Source organism: Euleptes europaea, chromosome 2 (assembly GCF_029931775.1).
Source record: "Euleptes europaea isolate rEulEur1 chromosome 2, rEulEur1.hap1, whole genome shotgun sequence".
Lineage (NCBI taxonomy): Eukaryota > Metazoa > Chordata > Lepidosauria > Squamata > Sphaerodactylidae > Euleptes > Euleptes europaea.
The window spans coordinates 72,383,147-72,407,818 of record NC_079313.1 but is presented as its reverse complement, the minus strand read 5'-3'; the positions used below and the strand labels follow the sequence as shown (position 1 = coordinate 72,407,818).

At 39.7% G+C, this 24,672-nt stretch overlaps 1 protein-coding gene across 5 annotated transcripts in view; it reads left to right on the top strand.

Annotated features, from left to right (window-relative positions):
* The first annotated feature begins 4,173 nt into the window (after positions 1-4,173).
* ELAVL4 (ELAV like RNA binding protein 4) overlaps positions 4,174-24,672 on the top strand; it is a 92,215-nt gene continuing 71,716 nt past the window's right edge. For 3 of the 5 annotated variants that reach the window (XM_056867547.1, XM_056867545.1, XM_056867550.1), the window contains exon 1: positions 4,174-4,321. In XM_056867547.1, coding sequence (XP_056723525.1) covers positions 4,205-4,321 — 117 coding nt within the window. In that variant the 5' untranslated portion in view covers positions 4,174-4,204. Of the gene's footprint in view, positions 4,322-6,546; positions 6,685-7,262; positions 7,433-24,672 lie in introns of those variants that run through there. The other 2 variants (XM_056867549.1, XM_056867548.1) reach the window with 2 other exon arrangements.

The window sequence follows — 24,672 nt, the reverse complement described above, 5'->3', positions numbered from 1 at the left end:
GAGCTTGAGGGAAAAGAGCTGAGGAGAACTGAGGCAAAAAGGGGGCTGAATTCCACCTATTAGGACAAACTGACTAGTTCTTTAGCCATGGGCTTCTGCTTCTAGTCAGTTTTGCTAGTTGCTTGAAAACCTGATGGTTATGATTGTAGCTTTAAGCTTTTGGAGGCAGTGGCTTTCATAGTTACTGCATCCTGGGTCAAGGGGATTCAGAATATGTACATAACACAGACAAGTTCATACTGTTGCATGGTAGGAAAAACCTTGGAAATTTCTTTAGTGTAGTTACTAACTTAAAAGTTAAATAGAAATTGTAGAGTTTAGCAAAAATGTCAAATACACATTCTTATGGTTAAAGGTTTAAAAGTTACTCTGGTTGATTTCTTAAATTGTTTTAATCCTAGCATTACGTTCTTTATTAATTGGAGAAGTTACTTTTTCTTGGTGTTGTCCTGTATGTCTAATTATGAACTTCGCTGCAGTGTGCAGATCCAAAAAATACCTCTTACAATGGAGGCATGTACGATAGGGGAGATGCCCTTCCAAACCTGGGGCAACCCCCAGCTTTGCAGGGAAAATCTTAAATCTTTTTTAAAGGAGGGGATAAATTGAAAGTTTTTAAATGCTGAGATAACTTTATGACATCTCAGCAGCCATTTTGAATTGCATAGGCAACTCCAATATTGTCTTCGGGAAAGCCCAAATGGATTCCATAGTTTCATTTTGAAACTCAAGGTGTAGTGTAGGGGCTGGAGAAGCAGAAATGACAGGAAGATCAGCTTGCAGGGAAGGAAGAGAGGAAAGCAAAATGAAGCAAAAGGGGAGAGACAGAGGGAGGAAAGGAGTCAGGGAAAGAGGAGAAGCTGGGGTGGGTGGGTCTGTAAGATGGATGGAAGAACAGAGAGCAGAGATAGTGTGGGGAGCAAGACCAGTAGAGGGGTTAGATCGCTCTTTCTGCAAGTCCTTGCAGATCCTGTTTATTTTCCATATTTTTAAGGGTCACATTCAGAAACATGTAACATTTTTTTAATTAGGATAAATGTATTTTTTAGATTTAAGTATAACACTCTTAAAAGATTAAAGGTAAAGGGCCCCTGTGCAAGCACCGGGTCATTCCTGACCCATGGGGTGACGTCACATCCTGACGTTGACGAGGCAGACTTTGTTTATGGGGTGGTTTGCCAGTGCCTTCCCCTTAAAAGATTACAAGCAAATATTTAGATAATTTTGAAGTCTCAAAAATTACATTTGTGGACTGGCAAAATATGAAACCAATTTGAATGGTATTTTGAAAATCCCCCTAGGTACCAATCTGCAGGTGGGTGTGTTTTCAAAATAGTGCTCTTACTCTTTAATATAATGGATGGGGAAAGAAACCTGTAGTGGGAGTTGGGTGATCATTGCCATATGGTTTGTGTGTATCTCCGCCTTTCCTGGGCAACTTGAACTTAACCAGGTAATACCTTAGCCTCTGGGAGGTACTAAGAAGAACTGTTTGCACAGTGGCCTGTAGATATGTATTGGTCTTACAGCCCAATCCTGAAGGGGGGGGCAGTTAGGCAGTGGTTGGGAGTGGCGCAGCGGCACCACCTCCTCCAAGGCTTCCCAGCCGCCGCAGAGGGGAAAAAAGCACTTAAAAAAAATAAAAACACAAAAGGGGGCAATGCCCCACTGAACAAATGCCCCACTGACCCAAAAAGGTGGTGTGGCCACACTGCAGCTCAAGGGGGTGTTCCCAGGGCAAAAGGGGTTAGGAAGCTGCCCAAAGGCAGCTCTGCCCCCGTGAAAGCCCCAGGAACACCTCCCCCATGCCAGTGTGGGTGTTCTCTTCTGGGATTTAGTTCCCAGAGTGGCTGTGCTGGCAGCAGGGGCTGGTGGAGCTCCATGACTCCTTGGTGCTGGCGTGTTTTCCCCCGTGGCAGCATAGGTGCTACTTTATTCTGTGGTAAACTGGCACCTATGCTGGCGCAGGGTCCTAAGGAGATTCGCGCGCTCCCTTCAGGATTGCAGCCTTAGATACCCTCCCACCATAGATTGTGTTGCAGCAATGGCTAGGGCACATCTGTGCTTGTAAGGGCTGCCCTAAGTGTATGATTTGTTTTATGAACCATTTTAATCCATACAGATTTCATCTAATCCTTATGCATTGCTTTTATTTCCTCTAAGTTGTGCCAGCAAGCCCTTGTCTCTGAAAAGGGCTTTACAGTTGCTGAGTACCTAATTTCCCAGCCACTTTAATTTAAAATACAGCGAACTTTGGTTTCCGTTGGAAATCACAAGAGCTGAAATAGGCAATAACTATGGGATTCTTTGTATTTGATTTCTAAGTTCATATCAGATTGGATCCTACCTGGTTTTTTGCTCTGCCTCACCTGACTCGCCTCCACACTGCACTTTCTTTCTTGCGTGGCTTTTGCCCACTTGGCTCCCATCATCCCCAGCATAGTCTTTTCAGTAGTCAAGTGAGGCCCACTTGTTTTGATGGTGGAAAAGCTAGTAGATTCCACTGATCTAGTCAATATAGCTATCAGTTTTTCAGATTTAGTGAAAGATCTGTGGTAGTCACAGAGTTAATCCAAGCAAGAGCTTGTTGGTGGTACAAAAAGAAGTTCAAACCCTTAAATTTTCCATCACTCATTCTAAAAGTAAAACGTCTAGCTCCTGTGCGGATGGCAAAAGCTAGATATCAGGGCCAACTGCAACTCTGGGTTAGTGTCTCTACATAAGAAGGGCCCTGCTAGATTAGGCAAGTGGTCCATCTCGTCCAGCATCCTGTCTCACACAGTGGCCAACCAGTTCCTTTGGGCATCCAATAGAGCATAGAGGCCAAGGCCTTCCCCTGATGCTTCCTCCTGGCACTGGTATTCAGAGCTTTACAAGCATGCATATTTGTGGGACTTTCCCATGTATACAGAAAAATACATCTTTGCAAATTAAGGGGGGGAAATCAGGTCTCATGAAGGCTAAATAGACTTCAGAAATACAGAATTTATTGAGAGGTAGTTAGAGGAAGAAGGTGGCAGGGAAATTAGCCTTATCAAACCCCTAAGGTTACAGAATCCTGGAGAGGGAGATTGTGAGAGGTGGCTTTTCGAAATGGCAATGCCTTGTGAGCCCAAGCTTGTGATCATTACCAGGCTTGTGTGGGCTTTGTTTGTCTAAATATCCAGATAAGCTGCAGCTGTATTAAATTAGGCTATTTCTAAAGTTATGTTGAAATAGCAGGTAGAAAAATGTCTGATGTTTAATGAAAGCTTAACTCAACATTTTTTAAAAGGGCTGTTGTTTTTTTTCATTTAAGTTGGCTTGTTTTCTTAGAGGGGAAAAGACCTGTAAGTAATTTTTTTCGCACACAAAAACAACCCTTCAGTATTTTTTCCTGTTAGAATCATGTTTCGTTTTTGTTTTTTAATGTATATTCCGGTGACAAGGCAGGAGGTAAAAGAATGCTAGCTGCATTGTCTCTTACAACACTTCACATTTCATGTGTATGGGGAATCACAGCTACAAGCTATTCAAAGACAATCTGAAGATGTTCATTTTGATTCATTCCACACTGCCCACCTGGTGGTTAGAGAGTGAACTGTTACTTTAAAGAATAGTTTAAGTAACAGCCATGTTTAGGGCAGCAGGCTATTCTAGCAAAGAGAGCAGTACATGTTACAGAAGTGAGTTTTCTCTGCATGCTAACAAAGAAAATGCAGCTAGATGTTTTAATGTGTTAATTCCAGAGAGCAAACGTTGAGTGGAGGAAATTTGACATTCCCTTTGCAGAGAGGACTGGACTTGCAAAAGATTCTCTTTTTGGTTTTTGGGTTTTTTTAAACCAAAATCTCTAGCAAGATGTTTGAAATCACCAGGATGCTTAGTGCTGCTTTGTTAAATAATGAGGTAATATTTTGTCACATCTTCTAGGCAGCAGTTATTTTCTTCTTTCTTCCTATGCTTAGAAAAGATTCCATTCTCAAATTGAGAGAGTTAAAGGGGGATATAAATCCTCCTTTGCTATATTATTTAGGTACCCCTAGTCAATCATTTTGGATAACAGGATTGTCTTTTATTTGCAGTTTTAATCAGCTGCTGTTGCCTAGGACATTATGCCACGTAAGGCTTCTTAACTGCACAGAGTAGGTAGTTATTAACACTGAATTGGCTTCTGGTATAGTCCATCTGGGCTCTGTATGAGAGAGCTTGCTGGCGGTTCCTGATGCTGAGATACCCGCAACCTTTGGGATGTATGCATGGTGGAGAGGGACACAGTGCTATGAGATCACTTCTTTTAAGGGAAACTGTCATTAATGAGTCAAGAAACTGCTCATTTATGGTAAGAAAGAAAAGGGAGGGAAAAGGTAGTCCTGTGGTTTCATTTAGAAAATGGAATAGCTGTATTTTAAGTTTTTGAGGGGAGGGGGAGAGAGAGGGGGGATGCATGAAAATTACACTTTTACTTGGATGGTTCCTGGCTGATGGCTGAGAGACTGTATTGAAAATCTTGATGCTTAACAATTTGTGTCATTTCGGGTGATGTAGTGGTCAGCCCCTTACCCTGAAAGATGAATGGTCCTATTGGAAATCTGATAATAAGACTGACTTTTCCCAACAATAGGATTCTGCCTTTGTCTTTAGAGAGAGGGGCCTCTGTGGACATTTATGCAATTGTCTGTTGGTTTTTCTTTGCCTTATCTTTTTCTTCCTTTTTAAAAACAAAACTGTTATCTTTAAGATTGTACTTGTGCGGTTTGGGATGTTTGTGCACAATAGACACAAAGCATATATTTTCAAATTGGCAAGGCACGCTAATTTGTTTAGGACTCGAATCTGTAATTGTTTTTTAGACAAAGAGCTGAATCTTTCTGATGACCAGAATCCTTATTCAGTGGCTAATGAAGTATGCTGAGACAGGGGAAATGATGGAAAGAAAATTTCTTCATTCCTGTTTAATTTTTGTTAACCACCAATGAAATAATAATTCAGAATAAGCATTACAAGTCAAAGTTGGTCAATTGACATATTGTGTTAGCATTGGGGTGCATATCGTCCCATTAAATTTACTCTTGAATGAGTTGATATTTCCAGTTTGTAATTGTGTAGTTGAATCTTCATTAGTTTGTATTAAAGAATAGTAGAATCCAAATGGAAACAGGATGCTTGTGATGATTTAAACAATTCATACCAGTGTTGCATTAAACTTAACATTTATCAGCGGGTTGACTTTATTTCTTCTAAAATCAGCCTTTCTGCGTATTTTGCATTGTGATAATTTAATTATGGGTATGTGTGTTTTATGTTGTTGTTTTTCAGTGAAATAAGCATAAATTGTAGTCTGTTATATTTTACATTTTAATGTGATAGAACTGTACAAATAAATTCAGTTACATATGGGTGGTAAAATATTTCTGTTCAACTTTATATGATGAACAAAATATGTTTAGTAGTGCATATAACAAGGAAAGCACAAATGCTACTTTTTCATAGTTTACAGCAAAGGTTGTTTGAAGGACTTATTCCTCTAATGTACACACACACTTTAAAAAAACCTCCTCTGATTATAAATGAAAACAACACAAGCCTTTTCAGTCAGTGGCTGAGGTGTGAAAAGTTTGCAATACGGCTGTAACTGGAGATACAAGTAGCAAGGCAACTTCCAATTCTCATCATGAGCACACCTCAAGGTTGTCTAATTTATAGGGTAGTAAGTCGTCCTTTCTTTTAAACCAGCTTAGAAGAGAAATCACACTCGTGAAAAACACTTAAATTTTCTACTTGAAGATACTGGTTAAAGTGTTACCTAAGAAATATTATTACATTAATTAGGAATCCAGTTTTTTTTTAATGTATATACCACATGTGAACATCCCCTGTTGTTAAGATAACTTGGAAAAGTATACAAAGTTTAAATCCTATTGCACCTATGAATAAATACAGTTAAAATGCACATTAAAGTGTTTTTGTCGTATCTTTTATAGCCTGGGGCAGAACATTAAATATGTATTTCTCTGGGAAGCAAGTGTCGAGAAAGATAAGGTGGTTCAAATACCCTGTAGTTCATAGTGGTGTATAGAAGAGGTGACAGGCTGCAGTTGTGGAAGCCTGACTGAGGTGTAACACTTGGATGTCATAGTGTTGTAAACTCTTAGGTGTGGCCTGAAACTGCCCTTATGCCTGTATGTGAGTTTGTAAGTAATGGGGGGAGGAGGTAAAGAGGTGTGAGTAAAAATCCATCCATGCGTGTGTGCTGTTCTTAAACTGGCCCTTAATTACTAGACACAAGCAGCAGTTCAGAAATCTGGTCTCTGTTGTTGTAGAGGTCACCAAATCATTAACATTGTCAATCTGGCAGTAGCTAATTTCAATAGCACCTGATGTTGCAACGCCTCCTTTAGTTTCCCTAGCCAATCGGATCTTGCTTTCAGCTGACAGATGGTCCCATAAATGGATGTAAAAAGGAGAAGCTGTTAGCCAATTTCATCAAGGCTCTATTCAGTTGTTATCTACATTCTAAAATCAGGGGGCTTCAACACAGTGCTTTTTTCTTTTCTTTTGCAGCATCATACATCTGCACTGTGTATTTTGTGGATTTTTTTAAAAAAAGAAACAATAAAACATTTAATTCCCTGAAACCATATCAAATCTTTAGAGGAATTGAAGCCTTGCGAGACCCATTATTTGCCATTAAGAATGGTTATGGTAGGTATTAGTAGTTTTTAAAATCTGTTTGTTGCAGCGGTCTTTCCTAGTCTGTGTATAGAACATATACCTTTCCCCAAATCTGCATTTTGATCAGTCTGTGTTGTCACATGAGTTTAGTTTGCTCCCCGCTGGCTCGCTTGTTAAATGTCTTTCTCCCTTCATGTCTCGTCCTTCTTTGCGCTCTCTCTGTTTCTCTGCATTTTAATTCTTGATTAGCTTTTAATAAAAGGGCAGGAAGGATGTAGTGTGCCATTTTAAGGTCATTATAATTTCTGTCTTAGAATAAAGAAAAGGCTGCTTTCTATCGCGAGGCTGCATGTGGTCAGCAGAAATGCTGAAAGAGGGGGTTGGCATGGTTAATTTTCTCACATTCACATGCGGGCAGCACACATGCAAAATGGAATCCTTGAAAAAATAAAATAAGGCAGTGCCTTGGTTCTGATACTTTTTGGTTTGGTGTATTGCGCAGTAGGCATGGTAATTTTTTTAGAGAGTGATTTATAGGAGCTTCAGTAAATGCTGCATATTGTATTTCAAAGAGTTTCCTGTCATGACCTCATAAAAAGAGGAGGCGGCTTGTATGTGTACCAGCGCCTAGTATATGCCGATTTGTTGCATCGTTGGGCAGGAGTTCTGTAAGAAGGAATGTCAGCTTTTACATAACGTTCTTTTTGCTTTTGACACTGTGAGGGGCTGTAAGGGTCCATCTTTGTGATCACAGATGGAGTGGAATGGCTTGAAAATGGTAAGTGAACGCTGGCAAGAAACTGCTTATATGCTTCGTACGGCTTGAATGCCTTGTGAATTATGCTTGCTTAGGATGGCAGACGGTGAGCCATAAATAAAATTATTGGTCGTTTTGATTTCTAATGAGGGCACCTGTGTATGTAATGTGTATGTACAACTATTATATAAATATAGGCAAGTGAAACGGCACAGAGTGCTTTATCCAGTGATTATGCATTTGGATGATCTCCTCTGACAGTCCCGGTGTCTTTGTACTGTACCCAGCACATGATGCCTTTTAATCTTCATTTGTGCTACCCAAGTGCTAAGTTGAATAGAAATCTAATGACTGCATGTACTGTTTCCTTGGAATCTTAATGCTGTTGAGAAATAAGGGTGCTTTCTTTTCCCCATTCTTTACGCAGAAGGAAGTTAAATTCATCAATGTGATAGTAGTATTTCTATTTTTAGAGTATTCTTCTGGCAGAAAAATCAGAAACTACACGACTTGTTCCCCGCCCCTCCCCCCCACCTCTGGTTCTGCTTTTTGCGTTTCCCATAGATTGTGCAAAATGGCAAGATCAAATACAGACTTCTGAATCTTGCAGAACAGAGCAATTCATGGAGGGGGGTGCAGGGGGAGGAAAAAAGGCATTAACATTCACCTCATTCTTCCCACTTCTGTTTCAATTAAACATTTTGCAGGCGTTCGTCCCCCCTCTCTTCGGATACTTATTATAAACTGGGGAACAAAGCTATGGTCTTTTTCCTATTCTTATAGGATTTTCTTTGTCTAGCTGCTTGTTTTGATGGGTGTAAAACAAATAAGATTAGACTGAGCAGCCGAACTGAAAGCGATAGCTGGGAGGAAAAGCCAATGAAAGGTTGCCGGGGAAACGAGCATAGGGGAAGCTGAGTGGGGGAGCAGGTGGCAGTCATGTGGGAATACTGCAAACAGTGTAGAAAAAATTCTGGGGCTACCTCAATTATCTTTGCTCTTCTTTGTGGCAGTCACAACTTTAATTATTCTTTATAAATAAGTGTTAATTACATTTCTGGCTCAAGCTTACAGTGATTTTTTTTTAATCTTTTTTTAAAGCATCTGTTCTTTTTCTGCACAGGGTGGGTGCGGGCTCTTTAACCATTTTATTACTGATGTATAGTTGCAGGTGCATGAAAGTGCAAGGATTTGGAGAAGCGGTACATCAGAAAGACTCATGGTGCTGAATGGGATTCTCTCTTTTAATATTCCATCAAATGGAAACTGTACACAAACTTGCAGTCAAAGATTTTGTGTGTGTTTGTGTTAAGTGCTGTTGGCTATGTGTTTGTGAAATGCAGTGATTCTGTGGCAGAATAATGTTCAAACAAGGGCACTTCATGTATGGAACACTCTTTTCCAAAAAACAATGAAGCAGTACTACTTTCCCTGTCCAACGTTAATTCCTACAGTATCATAAATCTGTATCCCAGTATAGTAGCCTTCTTTTATAAAGCGGGATTTGCTTCAGCAGGCAAGCTAGGTGCTGTTAAGAACAAACTTGCATATCTGTTGCTAATTTTTATGGTACCATATGTTGCTGACTATAAAAATCAGCATAGAATAGTGGCATCTATTAAAATACAGTGATGGATGTGTAAAAGCTCTAGAAAACATTATAGCTGGCAAGTGATGAAAATATAATGAAAAAAGGGCTAAAGATGGTCATGTGTCGGATATATGGCCAGTATAAGAGAAAAGCACATTAGAAATACACAACACATCTTTTACGCTTGGCAAGTGTTACACTCTTGTTCATTTGCACAGGATTAAAATCTATGTGACCATTGTAAATAGAAATAGTATTAAGAGAAGGGTTAAAACAAGAACATTTAACTGATGCGCCTGCGTTCCTCAAAATAGAAGTAGTTGCCCTGTGTAACATAGGAAAAGAAAGGTGTGCAGATTCATGTACATGATATCCTCTTTTTTTGGCTAAATTTCCACCTTTTTAACATAGCCATAATCTTCACCCTGCATTCGAACTATCATGCACCTCCCACCCCTCAATAGAGTCAGCATACAGCTCCATTGTTTTCTTGGAGCATTTCGGTAGTTTTACCAGTTTGTCTTTAATTTACTTACTTTATATGTTTTTTGTAGTTTGAACATTAATCAGTACCAGATTATTATTTTTCTAACCCACATATCCCATGCACCAATCGGTTACATTTTTGGTGTCTAGAGATTGGTGTAATGGCTATAGCCTCAATGTATATTTGTTTATTTACTGTTAACTCATACATTTAGGGGTTTTCTTAGGTATATAAAACTTATGAATAGAATCTCAACCTGTGGGAGAAAATCCTGTAAAATTGTGAATGGTTTAAGATAATTGCTGCAAATGAACATTTTTATTGGAAAGCTGAGGCAAGTGACGAGTACGCAATGTATAATTTAGATGTATACATTTTGCCAAATTTTAACAGGTGAATAACTCCGATTTAGGAGGTGTTAAATTGAAAACATCCATTATATTCAGTTCTTTATATTGCCGTGATTTAAGTCATCAAAATGTCACACTATATAGGGAGGTACTCTTCCTGGCTGTCTATCCTTCCTTTAGTTTCCTTCATGTTACCCTTTTCAGCTGTTGGTGAAAATTACCAAAACACCATTTTTAAAGATTGCAACAAAAGGATTACCAAGAATTAACCACTTCAAGGGAATGATTTGGTTATATGTTGCTCTTAAAGATGGTGACTAGTCCTGTGCCTCTAAAGCTTGAGTTTAAATGGAAGATTCTCATTGTTCAGGAACCTTAGCATATTGTTCTTGGCCGTTTTTCTTTTCTTTTTTTAATCTGTTACATTTTTGGCCCCATGGGTAATGGTTTTCAGACTTTTCAGTACCTAGAATATGCTAGGAATTATTTTACTAGAAACTGCTTCTTATATGCAGTGTGTCCTATCTGTATATAACCTTGAAGAGAGGTTATGGTTCTAGGTTGTGCATGATTACTCATAAAGTATATAGTGATACCTTTCATTTAATAAAGTAGTTCTAAGTTTCAAAATGGTCATGCCTAATGGGCATATGGATGGAAATATTTTATATATAGGCAAATATAAATACAAAATGGCACATGTTAGTTTCCTTGTCTGTGGTATTTACTATATGTACTTATGTGCCTTTGAATATATACCGATTTGACTTGGGGCATCTTACTGGGTACCCTCTGATACACTGGCAAAGACTGCAATGCAGTATTTTTTCAATGTCATTAGGGTTTGGGGGAGAGAACAGTTTTCAGAAATGCTATGCAGGGCTGAATTACTGATCAGATTTTGCAAAATTAGCTGATACATGTTGGAAAGACAATTGCCCATCTTCTGCCATTTCTGTTCTTCTGTCAGAGGTAGAAGAAGAGCAAGTGGGCTGCATGTGTGTCTGTGCTTATGCAAGTGAGCATGTGCACACTTGTAGTCCCACTGCCTTTGAATAGTAAAGCTAAATACACTGGGTCTTCTACAAGAGGTTGTTAGAGATGCACACAGTTCATATAATATCAGACTTCATAAGCCAGTAAAGGCATAGTTTCCTGACATCTTTTTAAAGGCCAACATAGCATTGCTTCCTCAACACTTCTTGAAAAGTGTTTGGGGATAAAATGACAGTATACTTTATTTTAGTCAAGGAAGAATGTATTGCTGTTTAATATAGATTTGCTATGTTCATGGAAGCTGTCAGTGATGCTCAGATTTCACATTTATATTTTCTTTTATTGAAAATGATCTGAACATTCTTGGGCGCAGAACACATTTATAGGTCACTAGTCAAAGCAGAAGTGAAGAAAGCAGGGTATCTACCTTATCATGTCACCAGAAATTGTGTAAAATTAGCCATCTGGGCAGGGGAGGGGAGAAGCAAGGAAAGCATGAAGGGATAAACATGTTGGATTGCGATGATGCCCTGTGAGAGATAATGAAGGATGGATTTTGAATTGGTGTAGAAGTGTGAAGGCCATTGATTTAATGTCTCAGTAGCTCGACTTCAGACGAATGCTACTTTGTTGTTCACACTTTTAATTATTATCCCTTTTCCCTCTTTAAATGATAGCAGCAAGAATGAGCTCTAGTTAAGCATTCTGACAGCATGATTTTGGAACATCAGGGTGTTTTTTTGTTTTGTTTTAAACACATTTCTGACTAGAGCAAGCATACATTTAATACTCATAATAATTTGGTTATAGTGTCATATATAACTTGAGATCATTTAGATATTAATTCATTAGGAATTACCTCCATGGCTAGGGCTATTTATTTTCCACATTAACTATGTTCAATTGCTTTAGCCATTGCAAATCTTTTGTGCCTGTGGGGCCCTGTTCGAGTAAAGAGGGAACTGAGAGTAATTCCTGTACATTATTCTTCCCTTAACTGTACCTTTTAATATGAAGTAGCAATCTAGAAGAGCCAGGAAATACTGAAAAGCAGCAAGAAACCCTTGATTAAATTGTATAAAAAGATAGTGAGAACATAGAAGAAATAAGGTCATCTAAAGGCTTCTATGTTTTTTAGAAATGCTCTGAAAGGCTGTCTTTGGATATATTTGGGAACAGGAACATATATAAAATGCTGAAGTACTCTCTTGTTGCTAAGGTGAACACAGTTATGCTCACTACTGCACTGTGATGAACAAATGAGATGTCCTTGGCCTGGCCTCTTAAGAGATACTTTAACTTGAAATGAGCGCCTATCAGTAAAACCAGAGAGAATGGTGACTGCCATGGGCACATTTGATTGTCTCCACATGCAGGAGTGCTGAATCTGGTATTAGTGCAGTGTGTGGGGTGGCATTTCGGTGATCTTGATAATAAAGGGGAAGTTCTGTTTTGCTTGTTTGTTTTGAAATTGATGCAAATTAATGTGGAAGTTGTACGATCATTTGTAGCGCTTCAAGGAAAATCCATGCAAAGTGTTTCTCTGTGTGCTTAAGTGTTTCTGAGTGTTGACATTGGACTGTGATTCTGCTGGAATCTTTCCAGTAGTCAACGTCTTTAAATTCCAGGCGCTTTTGCAAAACCTAATACGTATTTGTGTGATGAATGACAGGATACTTGGACACTTTTCTCTAATTTGTATCTCCCTATAGATGAGTATATTGACCTCAAATACCCTTACTAGATGGTTTACAGGTGAATTTGGTTGTACATTAATGTACAAGAGTACTTCATGGTGGTCAATGAAGATATTGGCATAGGTTATTTAATATTCTTTCAAAGATTCTTAGCACATTTCTTTTCTCTGGTTTGCACCTGAAAAATAGCAGGCTGGCTCCATCTTTACATTGTGCCTTCTACCACGTGAAAGAGCTGTGAAAAATGACGTGTAGCAATAAACAATTGTAAAAGCTTTTAAAGTGTAATGTAAGTAATGGTGGGGTGTCTTTTCTGCCCCCTTTCCCTAACCAAGCTTTTTGTTTTTTTCTCATAATCAAGTAGTAGCACTGTTATCTTCCCCAGCAGTTTTTTTCTACCTAGACATAGCATTTAGCAGCTAAGACCCCAGTTTAGTAACTATTTACAGAAGCATCATGACATTCACTTCAAAGTCTTCATTTTCCAGCAATTCCAAGTTACACTGATTGCTGTAAAACAAACTGTTCCTAAACCAGCTTTTCCACAAATAAAATTACATGTATTTTAGTGTTTATGGCATTCAGGGGTATTCTTATTTTGCTAGATTTGTCACCACTAAAGTGCACTGATAATTAAAATTAGACAGCTTTCATAGGAGCATTGTTATACTACACTTTTGGCCTTTAAAGCTTTCTGTCAATGCATATAAAAATTGTTTTATACTAGTTGGTGTCTAAAAGACAAAAGCTGCCGTTCTGCACATAGGCTGCTTAAATCTCATTGACCTCGAAGGAACAAGCATCCTAACTGTGTGGATCTGCTTCCAAAATGTGAACTTACAATACTGTACATGCACCACAGATTTTAGCTCTTTGCAATAAAAGGCTCCCAGCAATACTCTCAGAATTCTTTCCTACAAGCATGCACATGCACACATATGCTGGATACTAGTAGTTATGCTAAGGTAAACCATTTAAGCAAAATTCAAAGGAAGAAAGCTTGAACCATACAGACTGCAAGCACTAGAACAGTACGCCCATCAGTGACTGGGACATCAGATAGTCAAACGTATTTTCAAACGATCAAGCTACCATTTAGAAAGCTTGACATTAACTCATAACATTCAAAGCATCATGATTGACTCAACTGCTTTTTCCATCCCCAGCATAATATGGGAAGTAGGACTTGTGGATCTCCCCTTGTATGCTGACTGAATACATGTTCTGGTATAAGCACTGACTGATATTGAATTGAACTTATTGGTTGTCATTTATCCACAAGTCTTGGTGTTACATTCAAGAGGGGCTTATTTTATTTCTGAAATAACGTTTCGTGTTCCAGGCAATCTGGCCAAACGTTTAGAAATCATTTTTAGTGTTAAACAATAGCTAGCTTTAGAATTTTATAGATTGTAATTGGCATATGCAAGTTATCAAAGGTCGTTTGTTTTGTGTCAACTCCTATATTGCTGTCAAAATAGAAATGTGTATACAGAAATCTACACCTGATCTTGAAAATCTGTCACATGGGTGCTTTCATTCCATTGTTGCCAGAGCTTGTGGTTTAAGAGAAATTGTATTTAAAAGAATTCACAAATATGCAAATCTCTTCCCAGTGTGTGACAGGTCTACTGTAACAATATTGTTTTTAATTTTTCTTCCTGCAAGAGCAGATGTTCCAGAGAATTAGCTAGATGTAGATTGATCTGAGCAATTTAAAAAGAGACATATAATCCAATATTTGCCATTTTTATTGAAAGTAGCTTGTACTGTATTCTGTGAGACTTTCTCCCCAAGCAAGTGTGCACAATATTGGAATTTTAGTGTAGCGGTTGAAGCAGCTTTGAATATAACCATTAAAGAACTAATTCAGTAGTCCTACACAGAAGTATTTTTTCAAGTACTTCAAAAATCATTGCAAGTCTGCCCTACTCAGATAATCCTGAATGTGGTTGATGATTTGACATCATGTTTGATCATTTAGAAAGCATGGTTTATATTTAACAGTAAAGCTGCTGTTCCTGGAAAATGGGAGCATATTTTGACTATCTTTTCATTATCAGCATTGTATAAGAAGAAAATATTTGTAAGTTGAATATTTGATGAAGTTGGAAATACAGCTGAAATTACCATGTTTCCTACATGCAAGTCGATTCAGAGATTTAGACAGATGTGCATGTATGAAGTTAGCAGTTTACTGCAGACATATTCTGGTGAAGGAGGAACCAATATTTGTCCGTTACCACCCCCCACCCCCCAGTAGGTAGAGGTAGCGAATAATGACAGAGTCGCTTCTCATCGTGCCATTCTCCCTTCATGGGTGAAAATGCATTAATGGATTCTTGAAAATTTATAAACAACTTGGCCAACTCTGGCTTTAGTGGACAATATTATGCATCATTTGCAAGGTACAACCAATTCTGTAAGCACCTGTCTTCCAATCTAATGAGGATTTCGCTTCTAGTACTCATTGCACAATTCTCTTGGTGTTTTCTGTTAACAGTACCTGTTCAGTTCAGATTAGCAAATTTAAAGCAACTTGTAGTAGTAATTTTAAAATATTGTCCTATGTTACTTTGGTACTCTTATCAGGATTGTAGGAGGCCTTGCAGTGGACGGGCTGTGTTATTTTTGCCATGTGCAGAGGACGTGTACTAAATTTACAAATAAAAGTGGACTGTTGTAGCATTCTAGCTGACTTGGAAAATGGATCTCTGTACTTGGGGAGGGCTGTGCCTCAGTGGTAGAGCATCTGCTTGGCATGCAGAAGGTCCCAGGTTTAATCCCCGGCCTCTCCAGTTAAAGGGACTAGGCAAGTAGGTGATGTGAAAGACCTCTTCCTGAGACTCTGGAGAGCTGCTGCCAGTCTGAGTAGACAGTACTGACTTTGATGGATCAAGGGTCTGATTCAGTATAAAGTAGCTACATGTGTTCATGTGTACTTCAGTACAGGATTCTCTGTATTCTTATGATAGGATTTGGTGTGATAATTAGTATGAATTGAATACGAAAGCCTTTATTGGCATTAAAAGGGAAATCGTACAATGAAGTTTACAGTAAACTCATGATATAAAGGCATGATAATTAGTATATATTTTAAAGACTTGTAAATGTGAAAATCTAAAATTGCTTGGTCACCACAATTAATGTAACAGAAAGCATTTCTATTTTCCTTAGTCAAAGAATGTACAGTAGGATTGTATTGTTATCTCAAGAGGCTGTCTACTTGTAACTGAATGGTCATAAGTTTTATTCAGAGGATATATCTCATTTGCAATGTGTCATATGCTGTTTGTTCTTTGTGGCAGTAGCCCATATTACTAAAAGCTGCTCATGTTTCACTGCAATAGATTTGTTTTTTGTTCAAACTTGATAAATTCGTATTGGCAAAATCTACTGGTTTAGCAAGACTTTAACTAGTGTATTTTTCCAATGGTTTTGAATGACCCAGAATTGACTATAACAGATGTTTATTTCTCTGTATCTTACACAGTTTTTCCCCTTTGGATTTAATCTCCTAGACCTATGCCAGTGATGGCGAACCTTTTAGAGACTGAGTGCCCAAACTGCAACCCAGAACCCACGTATTTATCGCCAAGTGCCAACACGGCAATTTAACCTGAATTCTGAGGTTTTAGTTTTGAAAAAACAACTCATACTTTAACATCTTAAAAGAAAAATACAATAACATAGCTTTCAATTATACAAACAACTTTTTATTGAAAGGAGGGATGGCTCCATTTCTCCCCAGGGGTGGGGGGGGGGAGAGAGAGAGGTCTATCTACCCTCTCGGATGACTGGTCTCCCAGAGCAGGGATCAATTGCCTCTCTCTCTCCCGGGGTCCAGGTCTACCAGTCCGGATGACCTGGCCTCCCGGAGCAGGACACGTTTTTCGCTCTCCCCCTGGGGCTCGGTCTTCCAGTGCTTTTGCTGGCCAGCCGGCCGGCAGGGCTGCAGAAGGGAGGCTGCCCAGCCCAGCAAGGTGACCCGCCCCCTGGCCGTGGGAGGCCGTGGGGGCTTTGAAGGGCTTTGCACGTCCAGGGAAGGAGGCGGGGGCTTTGAAGGGCTCCGCGCTGCCTGCGTGGAGCCCTTCAAAGCCCCTGCCGCTCAGCTGGGCAGTGGGGAGTCCGGGGAAGGGGGCACTGCCTGCACGCAGCACGGAGCCTTTCAAAGCCCCCGCCGCCCACCTGGGCGGTGGGGGCTTTGAAAGGCTCCGCGCGTCCAGGGAAGGAGGCGGGGGCTTTGAAGGGCTCTGCGCATCTAGGGAAGGAGGCGGGGGCTTTGAAGGGCTCCGCGCAGGCACCACGGAGTCCTTCAAAGTCCCTGCCGCCCAGCTGAGCCGTGCGTGCCGGCAGAGAGGGCTACGCGTGCCGGAGTTGGCACGCATGCCATAGGTTCGCCAACACGGACCTATGCTAATCATTACCTAATGTGGACAGTGCCTGTACTGTGTGGTCCCTGATGCAACTAGGTTTTAACAATGTAAAGAAGTAAACAGTGGGCTACCTGAAGAAGGCATCCAGTTATTCAGGATTATAAAATCCCAACCAGACCATATTAATCTTCAAAAGACATTTTTCAAGCTAGTTAGCAGATCAGATTCAGTATCAAGGCTAGATGGCAGAGTTTGGAGTTTGCCAGTGCTTCTCAGTTGGCAAAGGTGGCCAGTGTTTTAATGGTTCTCGCTTTTTTGCACAGAGCTTCCAGGAAGACCAGAGACAGCAACATAAAAGAATTCTCCATTTACTACAGAAATGTGGTCCTGAAAAGGAAGACCACATTTTTTTCTCAGGAGTTCTTCCAGTGGAAAAATTGGGAATTCGGGGAGCATGGGGGGGAGGTTCACATAATATTAAGGGCTGGACCTCGTGGATCCTTTCTGCTAATGCTGATGCTTTCCTCCAGGACAAGAAGCAGCCTCCTTCATTTTCTGATGCCAAGGGAAATCACCACCATTAGCAGAAGGGAGCCACAGGATTCAACCGTATACCTCCCTCAAACGATGAACGACACATTTTTAAAGCATTGTTTTAACTTTGTTACAAGCAATTTGTGGTGTCGTAAATTCTGGATTCAAGGGCTACAAGTGCTATCATTGCTATTGCATTTATCTGGACTATCATTGCTATTGCATTTACCTGAACAAGTGACACTGCCATTGCAAAGGTACTTTCAGATGTTGGGGAATACAGAACATCTTCAGGTACCTGATTCAGGAGTGGAATCTGAGGAACTGCCAGGCCTGTTGTTGCTCCTACAAATGTTGAGAAAGCTTTGTATAACACAGCCGCTGATTCTTTTCCTCGCTTGTGTCAAATTCTGCAATCTGCACTGTGGAATAAATGGATGTTAGAAAACACCCAAAATAAAGGAACAAACTGGTGTGGAAAGGGTTGAAAAGCATGTTTAAATTCACGCAAACCCCTCATTTTCTAAGGTCCATGAAAGCTCAAAGTTAAAGGTCAGAATCAGAGACTGTGGCCCTGGTTTGAGAAATAAACTTAGTTATAGTAATATTTTAAATGATATGTTATTTATGTCAGTAGAAAAGGATAGAAACCAGGGTAGCTAATTTCCCTACAGTTACTAGGACATCTGAGCATGCTCCTTAACAGAACAAAGCAAGTCACAGTAAGTTCAAAGGGGCTCACTCTCAATTATGTTTACACAGGACTGCAGCATTACTGTGTAAAATTAGTGTAACCCTGATTTATTACAATTCCTTGATTACTTTATTAGAATAATTTTCTGAGTCCTTTCTCTGAAAACACAAGTTTCTTTTGTTTCTGTTTGATAATACTGAGCTTTAAATTGAAACTTGGGTAACAAACCTTCTTTTACTACCTTGTGGATGGCTTAGGTTTTTGGCGACAAAAAAAAAAGCTATACTTAGGATACAGTAATTTTCATCTCCATCTACAATACTGGTGAGTATATTTGTAGTTACAGTCCAAATAATTTTGTTATTTACATATTTAAATGCCATAAATGTTCCAAGTAGTAAGTGCTAAATATATATGGTATACTTCCTGTAATAAAATTAAATTGGGTTTAACATGACATATATAAAAGATTCCTCCCCCCTAAATGTCCGTGTTTTCCAGAGGGAAATATGCATGTTTTCTGTGGTTTCAGAATTTCTGGAAATCTTTTTATAGCCTAAGCTGCTCATCCTGGAGCAAGAACTGTTCTGTATTTATGCACATTTGGATACAATAATCCTAAATTTATGTATAGATTGGTGGGGCTTTAAGCACCCAGAAAAGACATCAATACAACTGTGATGATAAGATTATGGGAATGGTCTCCTGTGACATACCATCCCTGAAGGGAGCTGGATCAGTGTGTTCTGGGATAGGTTAACCATTGGATGTTTCAAGATGTTTCTAATTGATAAAATACAGGCATAACTATTGCTCTTGTATGCTCCATTGAAGTTAACGTTCAGATATTTGTTCTGTGGCCAATAAAGCCTCTTGAATTTTCTTGTTACCTTTCAGTTCCTAATTTCCCTTTTAAATAACTGCAGCCATAATAATTGATTTGGTAGAAGTGAGCTCTTAAATATGACCAAAGATCGCAAGAGTCAAAGGTACAAAGGACTAGTAAAAACTGTTTACGAAGGCAAGATGGCTGTCTGGTTTGAAATAGAGTAGTGCTGTTTGTGGTAACTTCTGTAACTCCATGCCCCAGGGACTTCAGCTAGTAGCAGTTAAAACATAACTACTGAGTGTTTAGACAGACACAAAGAAATACCAGATATCCCTTATCACAGGATGCATTTAGTTCCCTCTTCCAGAACTGTTAACTTTTGGGGCTTCTTCACCTTGAATGTTAATTCCTGAACCTTCCAGCATTTCAGTTGCCTTTTCTTTATATGGAGTTGTTAACATTTTATAAACGTTTTCAGACCTTGTAAGCAAGACAGAAGTGTGTCTGGGAAGTCTCTAAAAAGTTGAGTGTAATCTGATATTACAGCCAAATGTCTGGTTTCTAAGGATATGATTCCTTTAATATTTGGCATCATTAGCATGTATCCAATGAAATGTGGGCAGAATACATCTCAAATTTAGCATTGTTCATTGTTGGAGGGATTGTTGTGCAAGTAGTAGTGTTGCATATGCCACGATAACCGTGGCTTATATAATTGTGAGTGCTAACCATTTACTGCAATCAGATAGCATTGTGTAAATGCATTATTAAATAAATAACAGCTGTGCAAGTACACAGATTTATGCTACAGTTGTAGACCTTGTGCTGTGCCTTGTACAAGCAGATATACTTGTTTGGATGCAAAGATGTTTTCTTTGCACAACAGTGGACCACGTTTTTGTTTTTTTTAATCTTCCACTGATTTAAGGGCATCTGTTTGCAAAAGTGGATCACAGGATATGCACTGGTATTTACAATTAGGATGGTGGAATTAAAATATAAGACAATGCACTCTCTTGTGCAGCAAAAAAAAACACAATAAATTATCTATAACCTTGAACCGAGACTATTACATTGCAAATATTTTTCCAAGAATGATCAATACAAGTTTATGTTCCTCCTTGTTGCATGTAATTGATCATAAAGCACAGTCCATTCTCATGTTTGATAAGAAATGCCAAAAGATGAGCAATTATCTGGGTTTTTTGGAATGCTGGCAATATGTTTGAGTTTACCATATAAAGCATCTGCTGAAAGTGAGTTTCATGTGGGTAGCCATGTTGGTCGCCAGTGAAAGAGCAAGCTTGGAGTCCTGTAGCACCTTGTAAGCTAACAAGAATTTAAGGGTTCAAGATTTCGGCAGATAGTGAATTCTCAGAAGTGAGATTCCAAAATTAAACTCAGAGGTGATATGTGCTTCGGTAAGGTACTGTTTCCTGCATATTTCATTTTAGCTCTGGTTTTCTTCCTACAAATCATTGTATTCTTCTGTGTTTTTTTCATTTTCTCTCTGAAGATAATGTCCTTGATCTTGTAGATGCAACTCTCATTAATCACTCTGCTTTCAATGGCATAGAAAGTAAACCTGCTTCAAACCTGGGTGGCGTCAGTGCAGAGGGGGAGTGGAAGCAGCGGATTGGCATTCCCCATTACTCTATGGTTGTGTGGATCTTCCTTGTTGAAGTCACTGACTATGAGGTCATATGACTATGGATTACAGGGAAAGAAAGCACATTTTATTTACATAGGAAGTGGATAGATCCATTTCATATAGCATTCTGTTCTGATAGTGACTAGCCCAAGTGTCACAAAGAAGCTCACAAGCAGAGCATTCTGATTATAGTCTTGTTTGTCCTTTGCCTACGTGTTCGAATAGGCATAGACTTTTCTAGCAGCTAAAGTGAACAATCATTAATTGAGTATATCCTCAATCTTGGTGAGATTGTCTCATGCTAGATATGCTAGTGGTTGTCACAGTATCGTATGACAGTGAATTGTATAGGTTCACTGGCCTTTTCCAGCCAGGTTACTCATATTCCTTCAGCAGGCATTGTGGCAGTGGTGGTGGAAAATGCTGGCAAGCCGCAGCCAATTTATGGCAGCCCCACAGGGCTTTCAATGCAAGAGATGTTCAGAGGTGGTTTGCCATTGCCTGTCTATGCATAGTGACCTTGGACTTCCTTGGTTTTCTCTCATTTCAATAATTGACCAGGGCCCAACCTGCTTAGCTTCCAAGATCTGACAAGATCGGGCTAGCCTGGACGATCCAGGTCAGGGCAGTGGACATTGTAGGGGAACTGAACCTGTGATCTAGGTTCATAAAAATATATATATTATGCTGCTAAGCTTATGACCTGCCTTTCCAAGCATTAGAAAATTACATTTGATAGTTAAATTGTCATTTCCCATGATAGTTAGCAAAGAACCATTTGCACCAAAAGTTACTGACCAGCTTCTCCAAAATGAACCAGGCTGTTTTGTACTGAGTAAACATAACTTTGTTCAATATAAATTTGAAGACTTGCTAATTCTTAAATTGGTAATTTTTTTGTTGTAAAATGTAAGTGCAAACACATCCAGTATATTCAGTATTTTCTGAAATGCAGCAGTTTTTTAGTGAGCCCTGATTTTAAATTCAGAAACTTGAAGGCTGTGCTTACTTTCCCAGTGATAATTCAAACCCTTTAGACAAAAGGTGCAAGATAAACAATGAAAGCAAAACCCATACTTTAAAAATAAAAATCCATGACATTATGATGTTGTTTGTATATGGCTTTATTTAGAGTTCTCTTACCCTTCAAATACATGCTCAACTACAGGTAGCAAGCAGGTCATAAAAGGCCAAGAGGAAGTATACCAAATGGTACATAATAATTTGACATAGACAAAAATCAAACCTTGAAATCCTAGGGTAGAGAACAGGTTCACATTAGATTGCAAGCTAAATAGAAATGGAAATAACATGAGCAGCAGAATGTATATGGGGAAGTAGGTTAAACTATCTGACCATTTGTAGTCATAATACCTACAGGAGAGGATGGAACAGCCAGACTGAGAAATCAGTGGCCCTGCTAGTGGTACAGCAACAGATACTGGAAAACCTTTGCCATCTGCTGTAGTCTGTTTTTATCCCATCCTTCTCTAAGGAGTACAAGATTCTTCCCTTTCCTGTTCATCCTTACAACAATGTATGAGGTAGCTTAAGCAGTAAGCAAATGACTGGCCCAAAATCACCCCGTGGACTTTATGGCTGAGTGCATTTGAACCCACATCTTCCTAGTCCAAGTTGGACACTCTAATAACTACACTACAGTGGCTCTGCCGGTTTTGTAGCTTTGATGGGGGGTGGGCAAGTTCCCCAGTACTTTTTTGTTCTGTATCATTTTATATACAATACAATACCTTTATTGGCATCATTATGCCCTCACTTGCATTGGGGTCCAGACTTAAACTAGATCAGTTATTTCCAGTCGTGGAGTTCCCTTGTACACAGAGCCAGATGTTTCTTCAGTTGCCCCCAGTTTGAGAACCAAGAACACTGGCCAAACCCGCAAAACACAATGACTGTTTGCCAGTAACTTTTGTTTTGGCTGTAGCAACATGGTGAAAAGATTATTTTGACTCTTTTAAATGACAGTTTATAAGCCAGTTGTCTGGCATTACTCTGGCTATCTTAACAGTTATGCAATATAACAAGTGGGGACCTGCAAAAAAATTGCAGGGAGGGTGTTTCACACCACCCCTCTTTGCTTCCTTCTCCTTCTTCTCTAACAATCTTTCCCCTCTTTCTCACACTCCCCTTTGTCAATCTTCTCTCCCTCTCTTTAAATATTCTCCCTCTCTATTTCAACCCTCTCCACTTCTCTGACAATCTCCCCTTTTCTTCTCCTTCCCTTATCTGTCAATGTGCCCCTCTCTTTCCCCCCCTTCTCTGTCAATCTCCCTCCTTCACTGTAAGTCTTTCCCCCTCTGTTTCTCCCCATCCCTTTGTCTGACCATCCCCCCTTTGTCTCCCCCGTTATCGGTCAACCTACCCCCTCTCTTTTGCCCCACATCCCTTCTCCGTCAATCTCCCCCTTTCTGTCAATCGTATCCCCTCTATTTCTCTCCCCCTCCTTACCTTGATATATTGCTGGTGGGGCCCTGCAAAACTCACAGGGGGGAAGCCCACCCTCCCTCCCTGTTGTAGAGCCTGGTGTGGCTACAGATCTCAGCGGCTGCCTCTAGGCTTGACTGTGGCAGAAGCTCTGTCCGGGAGCTGTGCCAGGCTTGGGGTAGCTCCCTGTCACTGAGCCAGGCATGGCCATGGCGATGTCTGGAAGCCACTCCCAGACACCCTCACCAACTTAGTAGAAGGCAGGCAGGTATGCTGTCTGCACTTGAGCAGAGGACAATCTTTTATGTTGGGAAGAATTTCAACCCCCTAATTTTTTTATTTTTATTTTTTTAAGATTTCAGATTTTTCTGCAAACCTGGAGGGTCCTGCTTAGTGTCAGTGTGGCCCCGACCCACAGATTTAGATATTTGCAAATTGGGGCCACACTTCACTATTAGATACAAGTAATTTAACAGAATAAATAACTAAACTTAAACAGAACTAAGCTAATTTCAGCTGAAAGCTGGTACATATAGTCATGATTTTAATCAGTAAACAGGATCAGACTGCAGATCATTTGTGCCATTGTGTAAAATGAAGACATTTTTGGTGGCTTTTTTGTTATCCCTTGTATATGCCAGAGTCTTCTGGCAGATCTTTTAGCAGAATAATGAGGCACTTCTTCCCCATCCATTCTCTAAGTGATCCCTAAAATGGTGGCGTATAGAACCATGAAAGGTAAATTGTAACGTTACTGAGGCCTAGTAGAATAACGCTAGGCTAAGAAGATTCACTTCTTAGGATAGCAATCAAGAGGTTCTTTAAAAATTCAGGTAGGGGTTCATGGTATTGCATGGTATTGCATTACAGGCCTTTGCTAGGAGATTAGATTGGTTAGCAGCCAATGTGGGTAACTACTGTGACAGTAAAAGTTAATATTGTTACCATGAGATTAAATTTGAGTATGTGTGCCCCATTCAGCCCATGGGGAGAGATATAAGATCTAAATGGAATTCCAGTGCATATCTCATGTCTGATTGATTTTATGGTATCTGAAATTGTAGCAGGAGGGACCACATACAGGAGACATGAAAATGGCAGGTTTGGGTCCTGGAACTTTTCTCACAGTCCTGTGAAGGGGAAGAGTTCATTTCACCACAGAGGACACAGCAGTTAATTTGATTTTTTATTTTAAGCTGCAGCCCATGTTCTATCTAATGGAGGGGAGAGGGTCTATAGATTGTGGGGTAGATCCTACCCCTATCCTATCACTCTACTGAACAAAGTTTGACGCCTTCCTCCAGTGTACGTAGCTTTTGTCCAACTAGAGGGTAGTTGGATCCACCCCAGTGCCCCCTACACATAGCAATTTGGAATTATCCTGTTGTACTGTAAATAAAGAGAACACAGTTTTGTCTTTTGCCAATTACATTGTTTTTCTCTTAGAAGGGAAGTAAGAAGTACCTTTAGAGTTAACTGTTGTGAGGAGGCATCTGTGGTGGTGTTAGGAGTAGCCCAAGAGTTCAGTCCCCATTGGGATTTATGGCCTGCCCTTTGTAGCTGGAATAAGTTTGCTGTAATTGGAGTAAGTCACTTATATGTAACATGTCT